The sequence below is a fragment of the Corvus cornix genome, chromosome 5 (genome assembly GCF_000738735.6).
Source record: "Corvus cornix cornix isolate S_Up_H32 chromosome 5, ASM73873v5, whole genome shotgun sequence".
Classification (NCBI taxonomy): Eukaryota; Metazoa; Chordata; class Aves; order Passeriformes; family Corvidae; genus Corvus; species Corvus cornix.
This window is the reverse complement of record NC_046335.1, coordinates 36,701,530-36,714,152: the sequence shown is the minus strand read 5'-3', so window position 1 is coordinate 36,714,152 and position 12,623 is coordinate 36,701,530. Positions and strand designations below refer to the sequence as shown.

The 12,623-nt window shown below is 42.0% G+C and overlaps 1 protein-coding gene across 1 annotated transcript in view; it reads right to left on the bottom strand.

Moving 5' to 3' along the window:
* Window positions 1–12,623, bottom strand: part of CDAN1 (codanin 1) — a 35,343-nt gene that overhangs the window by 18,467 nt on the left and 4,253 nt on the right. The window contains exons 3-12 of the mRNA XM_039552107.1: window positions 11,704–11,928; window positions 8,852–9,045; window positions 8,311–8,430; window positions 7,352–7,430; window positions 6,840–6,960; window positions 5,197–5,306; window positions 4,410–4,499; window positions 3,269–3,344; window positions 1,077–1,285; window positions 327–441 (exon numbers count right to left, since the gene is read on the bottom strand). Coding sequence (XP_039408041.1) covers window positions 327–441; window positions 1,077–1,285; window positions 3,269–3,344; window positions 4,410–4,499; window positions 5,197–5,306; window positions 6,840–6,960; window positions 7,352–7,430; window positions 8,311–8,430; window positions 8,852–9,045; window positions 11,704–11,928 — 1,339 coding nt within the window. The remainder of the gene's footprint in view (window positions 1–326; window positions 442–1,076; window positions 1,286–3,268; window positions 3,345–4,409; window positions 4,500–5,196; window positions 5,307–6,839; window positions 6,961–7,351; window positions 7,431–8,310; window positions 8,431–8,851; window positions 9,046–11,703; window positions 11,929–12,623) is intronic.

Below are 12,623 nucleotides of genomic sequence, written 5' to 3'. Positions count from 1 at the left end.
ACAGGGTGCAACAACTGGACTTGGTTATTTCATTGATCTAACACAGGATATAACAGCCTAAAGAGAAGGCTTTCACTTTCACAACTACTGTGCACTTACGACAGTTCTATGGTTCTATGAAGCACCTGAAGCAAGCAAGTAAGCGGCAAGGGGCTCAGACAAATAAGCAAATTGCAGAGTCATGACAAAACCAAATGAAGAAGCTCTTGTCCTGTAAATACAGTGGTGAAAGCTCCAAACAACTCACAATCAAGCCAGTAATTGTATGACTACTGGAACAGCTCAGAGGAATTCCTGACAGATGTGTTTGCACAAAGCAAGCCTACCTGTTCATCCATATCTGCTTCCCCATCACTGTGCTCGTGCTCCACCAGAGTAAGGCCATTCAGTTCAAGTATCTTCAGGCACAGACTATCCATCAGGTGCTGATTGAACTGGTAACTTCAGCAAAAGATGATGGTGAGTCAGACTGGGCTGAAAACAGCAGTAAAACCTCAACTAACACACTGCAAAATTTTAAGCTTGTCTTGTGAGTTGTAACAAGCATCAGCAGACATCCAATGTAACAGACTGACAGACAAGAAAGCAAGAGAGAAGACTAGGACTGGCTGTGCACCTTCATTTCCACGCTTCTTTTGTACTTCTTCAGAGATGCTATGTAACAAGTCTCAGCATAAGGATAATAAAATTGATCTGACAAAGGAGGAATCTATAAAATAACTGAATTTAAGATTATAATCTCCCACAGATCACAATTCCCCCACGCTGTGAATTGTGACCAACTAAAACATTAAACAGAACCATGAACCTGGCTTCATCCTGTACACCTTGGCTTCATGCACTATCACACAAGAAGCATTTGTCCAGTCCAGTGTCCTTGCTAGGTAGCACTGCATGCCTTGGCACTGGGAAATGCTGACAGCTCCAAGAAAGTATGATGGGTTTATCGAAGAAAAATCATTACCATATAGTCTAGTCCCAATCTTTCTGGATAACTCCCTGCTGCAAGAGAAACGTGCTCGTGCTTCCATTGCCCACACACATCACAGAGGGAACAGCAAGCACAGGCTGCTCACCTTCCTGCACTGAGGATGAAGTCCCTGAAGAATTGTTGGCACCCTGGGAATGAAGGAGGTGGACAAGGCCCTCTGATGCTCTGAGGAACGACAAATCTTTCCTGCAGCCTCTTCAAACGGCTCAGATTATCAGAACCCAGCATATTAAGGACATCCTGGTCTGGAGTGTCTCCCCAGCTTGCACCACCACCGATAGGACCTTTGCACATCTTTAGGAGACAGAAAGAGTACCGAGGTGGAATATTTGTAACAAGGCAGCATTTCACTTCATCTCTCACCCAGCATATTATCCCTTCCTCACAAGACTGTTATTGGAGTAATCCAAGCACAATGTTTCCTGGTGCCCACATACAGAACAACTCTTCCCCGTGCCACAACATGCTACCCACCTTGGCCATAGACAACCTAGAGGTCTTGTGAGACAGAATTCCAAGCCTACACATCTAACTAGGGCGTATCTAGCAGGCTACATGTGGATGTGTGGAGAGAATACCTATCACTCTCATGATCTTCATGAACCACTCAGTAGCATCTTTAGTTCAGTCCCCAAGGCCCATGATACTGCACTACACATTCCACAGCAGGTATTCCTGGAACTTCCAGAGAGTCAAATAAAATTTAAAAATTCGTGCCCCACTGCCTCCAAAACACAGATACGACTCAAGACTCAAAGAATTACAGAACTGCAGAACTGTTTAGAAGGGGCCTCTTGGATCATCTAATCCAACCCTCTTGTTCAGCCAGGGTCAACCTCCTGACCTGTCAGTGAACACTACTGAGAAAAATCTGGCTCCCTCTTCTTCATTCCCTCCCAGCAGGTATTTGTAACACAGTGCTAAGACAACCTGGCGCCTTCTCTTCTCCGTGCTGAATACTCCCAGCTCTCAGCTTCTTCTCATACAAAAATGCTCTGGTCCCTTAATCATTTATGTGGCCCTGCACTGGACTTGCTGTTTCTTTTCTTGTACTGGTGAGCCCAAGGCTGGACACAGCACTCCAGACATAACCAAGCAAATGCTGAGCAATGGGAAAAGTTGACTGCATACATCTAAGTCATGACAGTTTTAATAAGGGAGATCATAATAAAAAGCAACATTTAAGAATGTCTATCAAGTGAGCAAGTACCATTTATTCCAAACAGAACATCCTTGTCTCCCCAAGGGAACATCTTGTTAGACTTCTCTACCTTTAAATCATCAGGCTTTGACACAAGTCCTCAGTTCACTTCTGCAAGAGTATCATGATATACACAAGATTCTGCAAATCACCTCCCAGTCAGACACATTGGATCCATTGAAGACACCCAGTTATCAGTTTAGATCTTTGGCTACCCTTGTGAAATCCTGCAGTCTTCATTAAGAAGGCACAGATATAAAAGAGAAATACAGCACCTAGGACTAATTAAATCCTATTGATGTAATGAAGTTCACCTTACCTCTGTCCCACAGTTTCCACGAACACACTCAGTCAGATAGGACACTGATGCAAACCCAGACTTAACACTAGAGGAATTTACAACATTCCAACAGCTTGCAGCTTCCTAGCAATGTGTGGGGGCTAATACTCAAGACGAGGTTTTGTGCCTGTTTTGCTCTCCAAAAGGAACCCACCAATAAGCCAAGCATCTACAGAGAATACAGTGAATATCTATACTTCATTGAGAAGCATCTTCTCCTTCTTCATTTCTTTAGTTACAATGAAGTCAGATGATGCTTGAAATTGGCTAAAAAAACCCCTTTAAATTACAACAGCAACACTGTACCAAAACCAGCTTGTTGCAGTGTTACACAGAAGGACCAGAGATTTTTTGCACTCATGCTGCTAACAAACATAACTGGGAACCTCTACATCTGACAAATTTCAAAATACATCCTTAAAATTTCCAGAAACTATAACTGTACTAAAATTAGAAGGTTAAAATAAATAGCCATGAAGAATGAATGCTTACAGCTTATGATGTCCTCAGTGTGCCTTATTCCTAATTTAAACAGAGTCCATCAGTCATTTATGACTGATTATTTCTGAAGAAGGAAAGAAATTCCCATCCTGAAAACTTGTGTCTCCCAAAAAAAGTTTCAAAAGGAAAACCTCAAAGAAGCCTACAAGACTTTTCTCGGGCCAAGGAAGGATCAGCTTTGATACAACAAATCAGCTTTGATGTATACAGTCATTAAACAACACAAGTCATTTACCTGGATAAGCTGTTTCTGAAAGAGCCTGGCAAAACGGCTGTGGTTGCAGGTTGCAGATAGGTGAGCCATCATGGCCCTGTGAAGGAAAACATTACAAAATTCTGACTGGAACTTTGTGGTACAAAAAGCAGTGTTCTAACCTCAAACTATACCAAAAGCATAAAATATCTACTTTTAAGAAAGCAATCTCCGAAGGCCATTGAAAAAAAGCAGTATCTTTATAACCCAGTTTCCCAAGCATTGAGCCCCACCTGCTGCTGACATGGAAACAAAAATTCTCCCTGGGCACCTGCAGAGTAAACACAGCTCTAGAGATAAAAAGAATCTCTTCCTTACCTGCAGTAATGCTGTTGTTTAGAAAAAAGAATAAAATCATTCAGCTCCCACTCCTCCCTACCCAGAACAGTGAGTTGAGAGTTCACACATGTGGAAGTAAGCAAACAGCAGTAGTGCTACTTCTGATGCCCCAAGAGAAGGAAAATGTCTCAGTTTAAGCCTCAGCCTTGTTTTGCTCTTGTGGTGAAAAGCCATCTACATACACGTAACTTGAGTAGGCTGGTGGTTGAGACTAACACAGAAACCCACAAGGCAACTGCTTTCAACACTATAATAGTTTCTTTATATATACTGCATTTTGATAAAGCAGTAAGTGAATAAAATAGTCTGCTTTCCACAGAAAGAGACACAGTTGTCTTCTTTTCAGAGCCAATGCACTAGACTCCCTGAAATAATTAGAAGAGCTAACAGCTTCTGAACACATAACACACTTCTCTTCACTTGAGAGGAGTCAGACATGGGAAACATGGCATGCACACACAGGTGTATGCAATAACAATGTTCAGACCACAACACACTGGTTTTGAGAGCAGCTCTTTCTGTGATTACGAAAGAGAAAGAGCCACATCAAGACTGATCAAATTAGCCCCTTGCCACTTACAGTTTGTTTCTTTAAGATAACAGTTCATACTTTTAAATTCAGAAGCAAGTGTACACAGGCAGTCTCTTCCAAGCAGCACACAGCCCCCTACAGATTAGTGCAGAAGACCAGGCAGAACATGGAACTAAGGATGCCAAGTGCAGTATGCTGCACCAGCAATTCAGCTACATTAAAGAGCTAGCCAGAGTTGCATAAGACTCCTACCTGATCTTGCTGCCCAGAACTCTTTCAAAGTCCCAGCCAGTTTTCTCATGGTTATCCTCCCATTCACGCAGAAGTTCATAAAAGATATCCCTGTGAATCAAGATATTTAAGGGAATGAATACCCACTCTTCAAAATTTGAAGCAACAACTGAATATTCAATTGCTTCAAAGTTCCCCAGCAAGAATCTACCTCAGATTAAATAACTCCAGCCTCTAAGCATTCAGATACCTTTGAAAAACTCATAAATGTTAGCAGTACTTCAGTGAGTTTCCATTTTCCATGTCTTTGACAGCAAGTGCTTAAGCTTGTTATGCCCAATCTATGATGGAATGACCAAAACAGCCATTGCCAGACAGACATAGTGAAGACTGAGAGGCAGGAAAGAATAAGCCACATGAAGTAATACCTATGAGAAAAAGAAAAGGACCAAGACAATTCATCATTCTGCCCTCACCCTGTTGCTGCAAGCATGGAGGGAGGTGGCACGAAGAATAGAAGCATACCAGATTTATATGCAGAAGCAATCCAGTAGGGTGACACACTGTACAGGCATTATCAGAAGTCTCAATAACTCCTGAAGAATTAGGCTGTTCTTCTCTAAAGACATTAACCATTTAGCTCCTGCAGTCAATATGGACAAAGACCTTTTTTCATTTAATTAGAGTAAAAATTTCAGGATTTTTTTCTACAGTATGTAGCATACATGACACATTCTTAATATCCTTTGTTCATAATCATGCAAAGGTTATACCCTGTTAGCATCCAGGAACAGTAGAAGAAGCTTACCTTTGTTTCTTAAACATGTGAAATGCTCTGTCACTGGGAAAGTTAGAGCGATTATCAGTTTCTGGCTGAAAAGAAACAGACTGTACAGAGCATGGCAGCAGGAGAGACACCTGTTAAAAATATAAAGGTAGCCATTAAACTAATGTAAGTCTCTAAACAGTCTGAAACACAGAAAAAAGCAGGGAAAAGGCATGATGAGGAAACAAAGTATCACTAGCTGAGTTGTTTAGACACTCTACTTCCTAACTGCTAACTACTAGCAAGCACCAACAGCTTTACAATCTGCACTAGGCTACATAGGCAGCATCACTCAACATTAGGAGAGAAAGTATCTGGTCTCCTTAAATCTCTGCTGAACAGCTTGCAACCAGTATTGATACAGTGTGGAAAGACTCACAAATAGTCAAAGTGTACCTTCAATATAGGGCTTGAGAAAATTCAGGACCCTGGCTGGCAATTTCTATTACCTTACTCTTTCTCCAACAGAAAAGCCAGTGCTTCAAGTAGCAAGGCCTTTATTTACAACTTTAACAACTTTGAAGCTCAGCTACTGACATGTCCCAGTCTCAGTACACTGTCCTTTCATTGCCAAGACTAATTTCCATATTTAAAAGATGGATGAAATGAGATACATCCCTACCATTCAGCTTTAGTTCCCTAAACCAGTTGGATAACTCAAGGGAACCATATTTCCTAACCTGGATTGTCTCCGCTGAAATGTCATTAGCCTAAAAGAAGTGCATATCTATGAAAGAAATCCCAGGTGGAGCCAAAAATCAGGCATTAGGCTGAGGCAAGTTCCAAGTGGAAACTGGAGAAGAGAGCAAGGTCGGGGAAGTGCCGTGCTCCCCTTGGCAGCCATTTGGCATGGTCAGTGTCCCTGGAGCTCTGGGCTTTATGGTCTTCTGAACCCTAACCCTAGGTGGAACCCTAACCCTACCCTAGGCGCAGCCTAAGAAACTGCAGTGGGCTGAGGCAGGTTCCAATGAGGAAGACACGAACGCTGCACGGTTGGGGCAGTGCCGAGCTGCCCTTGGCATGCCTTTCACATTGTCAGTGTCCCTGGAACTCTGGGCTTTGTGGTTTTTTGAACCCTAGCCCTAGATGTAACCCTAACCCTAACCCTAGCCCTAGGCACAGCCTAAAAAAAATCATTGGGCTGAAGAGAGTTGCAATCAGGAAGAAACGAACACGGCAAAGTCTGGCCAGTGCTGCGCTCCCCTTGGCATGCCTTTGGCATGGTCAGTGTCCCTGGAGCTCTGGGCTTTGTGGTTTTCTGAACCCTAACCCACATCTTTGAAAGTACCTTCTGATACTGCACCTAGCCTACCATTCTCCTGGGATCCATATTTATTAGATGAGAATTTTAAAAGCAAAACTTGACACTATCAAAGTCTCTGACTGAGGTCACTGCCTGGAGCACAACGCAAGGCTAGCCAGCAGTGATTCACAGCTAACAATCACTGGACCCAGCAACTCACTCACCCACTGACAAGGAAAAAAAGTAGATTTTAGACAGTTTCTAGAGACAACACAGCAAGGTGAAGCAGGAGGAATGAGATTTAACATCAAAGCCATTGCAAATAAAAGAACAACAACACAAAGGCTTGAAGCAATTTCACTTGGGGTCTGCTAATTTTTACCTTGGCTGTGCTGCTTTCGTAAGCCTGCCTGAGCCTCTTGTGCAAGGTGGGAGAAAAAGATGCAATCCGTTCATTTTCGGCCAAAAGCTTCAGCATCCCCTTTTCTAAATGGGAAATAATTCTGCCAAGATAACAGGGATAAAACTCAGACAGACAGACAGACATAAACAACACATGATCCGATCTAAAGAAATGCTTATGCTTACATTTTATGAGGCTGCCAAGTAAAGAGTTCTAAACCACACGTACCCAGCATGAAATCCTACTGGTATCTGTATTTGTTATCATTCTCATCTCATGATTTTCCTAATGTTGCACAACTACAACAAAGTTCAATGGACAGATCAGTGCAAGGAAAACCACAGGCATCCAAATCCCGGTTAAGTTGTATGTTTTGAAGGAAAATTAACAACTCTGTGCCTGTAACTGGTAAAGTTCTAAAATCCAAGCATACTTGCTTAACCCCACAAACAACTGCACCCACAAGTAGATGAAAAAAGAATTCAACTCACTCATATTGATAATCCAAGACTCGAACAGCAAAATAAACACAGTTGTGCACACTTTCGAAATGCTGTCTCCCTGACACATCTAAGGGGAAAAAAGAAACATGAGACAACAGTACCTATCACCATTTATAAACTAAAGGACCAACAATTCACTTTTAAGGAAAGTAGGAACTGACATATCAAAAAAAAAAACTTCCAGACTCCTATTCAATTTTCAGAAGTTCCCATTCCCTATCCTTCCTATACTAAGGCAATTGAATTGTTGAATGCTGTATGGGAAAGAAAAGATTCTTTCTCAATGTTCTGAACAACAGTAAGCAGAACAAAAAAAGTAGACCAACTACAAACAATCATAAAATGGTGTTCCCATAGCTGAAGATTTCATGTTCCTAATCTCAGCCCTAAGAATCAATGAGCAGCAAAACAAAGGTCAATTAAATTGAGGCATGTGGGGTGGGGGAGGGTGTGGTGGGTCTCATCCTAAAACCACCCTTTTGGTTGTAATATCCATAGCAAAGTAGTAATTGCATCAAGCTTAAGGCTGAAGTAGCCAAAAGCCAAATGCAACAATATGGCTGGATCCTGTGCACTCAGATCCCAACCCGAAGCTTAAGAAACACACAGTAGGTCAACTGTGTGTTGCACAGCACATTTGAATTGCAGGATCAATGGAGAAGCAACTCAAGCACAACTGTCCTTCTCTCTAAAAGTCAGTGTTAGGAAGTAACTACAGCAAATCTCACACAACAGCAGAAAACTATCTAAACAGTATCTAACAACCCCGCTCTATCATACTGTGGAAGCACTACCCATACATGCAGGACTTTTGTCAGCACCTCACATGAGTCCCACAGTGTTAATAAGGTGTTTTTATGTAATTTAAGAATAACTGTTCAAGTTACTCTACAACACCTTCTCATTCTATGGAAGCAACATTCTTTCTCTTCATTACTACTGCTTACCTCTATTTCTTTCACTGATTTCAGGGTCACTATTCCCATCTTCTGCAGTAGAAGTGCCTTTAGATGTCAACAGTTGCAGAACAAAAAACAGTTCCAGAAAAATATTTGGTACCAGGTTTTCTGGAAGAGAGCAAATGAGATGTCAAAGGTGGATTGTTCAATACTGTCGTACTTTAATACACAAAGGTAAAAAGACAGATTCCTGTCCTGTGGTAGTCAGCAAAGAACTCCCTCCCCACAACACAATCACAGTGTAGATCAGCATGGGAAAGGTGTTAGGGAATAGCCTCATTTCTGACGGGACATACAACTTCAGTCTACTGCAGCTCAGAGTACTGCATCAGGCTCACCTCCTTCCCTAAACTTTTACCATGTATTTATTTATTTTAACTGTGTTGGCTTAGTTTATTTTTACAGATGTCATTTGTTTGTACACTATAACTATCCCACAACTTCCACTTCCCATCCCTCTCCTTCTCACAACACATATGCAAGTTCAAAGCTCAAAGCAAGGTCAGTCTCACATCTTCTGTGTCCTCACCTGCTATGCACGATGAATAGAGCTGTGCCAGACACTCCAACTGTTTCTTGCAGGAAACCTTAGCAGGATTTGCACAGGTCACCAGATGGCTTTCAGCAGGAAGGCTAGCACTGCGAGCGTAGCTAGGCTTAGTTGGAGTACCAGGATCAAAAGATATCCCTGCAGGAGAAGACGCCTGGTGCAGCAATTTGCATCTGAAATTCGAGAGCAGCAACATACATGGCTGAGGATGAGCTACAGCAGCCATGCAGCCAGAAGAGGTCTTTCTCTTCCAGTGTAGCATGAAGGAAATCCTGCCATAACTACACCATGTCATTTACACTGTCTAAAGCAGCTTTGAGCATGATAGTAATTTGAGTCATCTTTCTCTTAGTGAAAATAGATCTTCAGGTTAGCAACCAAAAGACTCTAAAGAATCCCATTCAAATTCCAACCTGTTAAAATAGTGTAGCACTGTGACCAAATTAGCCAACTAACCTATGTTACTGCTTCTCATCTGAACTTGTACTTGTTAAGGACAGGGAATCTGTTAGAGACCAGGTCCTAAAAAAATTTTTTTGCATGTACAATTTCTGACAGCTAGACATTTAAAAAAATACATGAAAATAAAGTTCACATCCATACCTTTGGATACAGATGTAGGCTAACAACACTCTGAGAAGACCCAACATCACTAAGTGGAAGGCTGATGTGCAACAGCTGATGAAATCCCATACTGGCAAGTTAAACAACAGAAGGAACTAACTACTTTGATTGCTGGATTCTAAATCAACAATGATCACTCAATTAAATACACAGACATCCAGACATCGTACAAAACTATACCTAGAGAGGTCATCCAAAATGCAATACCAGAAGACACGTGAGATACAGGACACAAGCCAGTGACAGCAATATCAAATGATTGTCAAAGATTCCAATGGAACATTTACACTTGGAACATCACACTACATCTTACCACACTGTCTCAAAAGTAAAATCTTTAAGTCACTTTAAGGGCTCTGGGGAAGTCAGAAACATTTTTACCTGCAGGAAAGAACTTTTCCTATTGGCCTGTTTCTAGTGGAACTGCTGTGATGATGAACAATTGGTCCCAAAATGGAAACAGATTGCCAACAGCTTCCTTGCAATGAACATAATCGACCAACTGATAGAACTGAAGAAAATTATTCATTAAGTACTTTGTGAGCCCACCAAGGTAAGGTTCCAATAATGCAGTTAGAATCCGCATCACTTCTGCCTCAGTGCTGTCATCTATCTCAGGATGAAACTCACCTTTTGCCCCTGGTCAAAGGGACCCAGCCAGCTGAAGGCTGTGTTACTTCTGTACCTCACTTACCAACGCTACTGAGGACACAACAGCTACTCCCAGCTTTCAAGCAGGATGGGTCAGATGAGAATATCACTTCATGTACAAGATCCAGCCCACCACATACTGCTATTTCACTGACTTCAGTTGATACAGATTATTGGGACATTTCAGGGAGAATTTAGACTGGAATAGGTGCTAGACTTAAGTGCAGAGTGGCAGGTTTGAATCCTGAGCAGTTGTGCTGCAGGTTCAGTAAAAACAGTAATTCATTAGACTACTGGATGTGTTTCAGCTAGTTCTGGTCCCACTGAAGTGAGCTGCAAAGCTTAGCAGGAAAAGAATTACACCCATGTGTCCTAAGGAGTTTCCCCAAGAACAAAACTTACAAAAGAGCAACAACAGTTCTGTCAGCAATTAGAAACAATGGTTTCTCTACTACTGGGCTTTGGTTTATTTCTAGTATCAATCTTCACAGTGACACCATTTTACAAACAATGAAAGTCACACCAACTGTGTGTGTGTTCCATGTTCACTAACTGAACAGCAGAGACAAAATTAGAGGCTAGAATTCACCTCATCTGACAGCAATTTTCAACAGACAACTGCAGTAGTAACCTTTAAAACAGAATCTCAAGTGCCCATGCCCTGTTTTCTCTGACTGCAAGCTTCTGCTACTCTACCTACCTTGCAAAACCATTAACACTTTCCACACATTTGCATCACTAACTCATTTTCTCCAAACCAGTGTGTCTTGCTGCAATCTTCAAACACAGTCTACACCCAATTGCTTCACCTGTGCAATCTAAGGAGAAATGCACAGGAGATAACCACACATACAAGCCCATGAAGAGGAAATCTCATAAAAGCAGTGAGGACTGATTACGCTTTTGAAGTGAGAGTCATTGTTCCAGAGTCAGCACACCTCTAAAATGACAAACATGAGCTAGATGCACTAATATCCTAGTCTGATACCACAGACACACTTGGCTTTAGGTAAATTATAGTTTAAGGTCACCAATATCTGTTTTGGATATTCTTCTGTCATTTCCACTTTGGTATCGATACCACCTTAAGGGAAGGTGTTGTGGTTTAGGAATGTACTCCCCAGTTTAGTGCTCCCACTGAAACCCTCCAAACTACTCCATCTCTTCTCTCTCTCCCTGCTTCGGGGCAAGCTGGAGAAGAGAATTAGAGGTGCAAAAGGTAAAGATCACAGGTTGAGATAAGAACTACTTATTGGAAACAGCAATGAGATAAGAAAGGGAGCAGTAACAGCAACAATACAAATCAGAGGGTACAAGAAAGAGGCAAACGATTCACAGGAAACCCTTGAAAACAGAGAATACCTGACCACTCCCTCTGCCACTCTCAGGCAACCTGAAAGAGCCCTCCCACATCACCAAAAAATGAGGTGAGGTGGTGTAGAATAACCTCTGAGTCCTGGCCATGCCCCCTCCTGGCTATTGCAAGAATTAACCCTGTTCTGGCCCAGAACCAGGACACAAGGGAATTAAGAATCACCCTCCTGCTCAGACCCTACCGTTCTTTCTTCAGCATCTCCCTCTCCTCTTGAAGGCTGTTGCTTATCACAGATGAGAGGTTTCCTTCCTGGACAGCAGTGAAGGCCTCAAGGCTTGACCCAGCTGACAATCGAGCAGCTGGAGACTGGCTGACGGGTGTAGAAGTGAAGCAAGTCTTTGGCTTTGAGAGGGGCCGCTCAGCACTCACAGGAGTTGGGTTGATTCGCCTCGATGGTTTGCTTTTGCTGAAAAAAAGAGAAGCGACTCCACTAAAATCAAGCTAAACAACAGCAAAAAAATTAGGTCTCAAGACAGGTATGCATGCAACTCTTCCAGAGGAACCTAATGCTAAAACAAAATGGGTATCGAGTTGGGACACTGAATTTCTAAACTGTACCTATAGTTATCAATTTATTCTGTCACTGAAAAGAAAGTCATGGAGCTATAGACAGCTAAAAACAGCCTGCTGACCCTGCAGCAAAATTAATTATCAAATATCAACCCTTCCAAATGTTTCTAATTTGAAAGGACAGGATATGCCCCATTTTAGTAAGAAACTGCCAGTGAATTAGTTTCTGACACGACCAGGAGGAAAAAAAATACCAAAACCAAAATCAATCAAGTTGCCATCGTCTATCACTAAGAGTCCAGGCTCCCAAGTTACATTAGATCCTTTAAGTCCAGGGAAACCCATTCTTCCTGCATAAAATACTTGCATTTGTCCTTCAGGAAGAGGCTTGGTAAAGTAGCAAAAACCACTAAAAACTGGAAATGGATACAGTAACACAAAGCATCGAGGAAATGCTGGTTGCTACATATTAACTGCTACGGTGTTCTCAAAATCACCTGTAACACTGACTTCCAAAGACTCATGGCCTCCTTCCTTCTTCTTTTTCCTAGTGGAGCATTAATGCAATTGAGGAAGAGAGCCTTGCTGTCT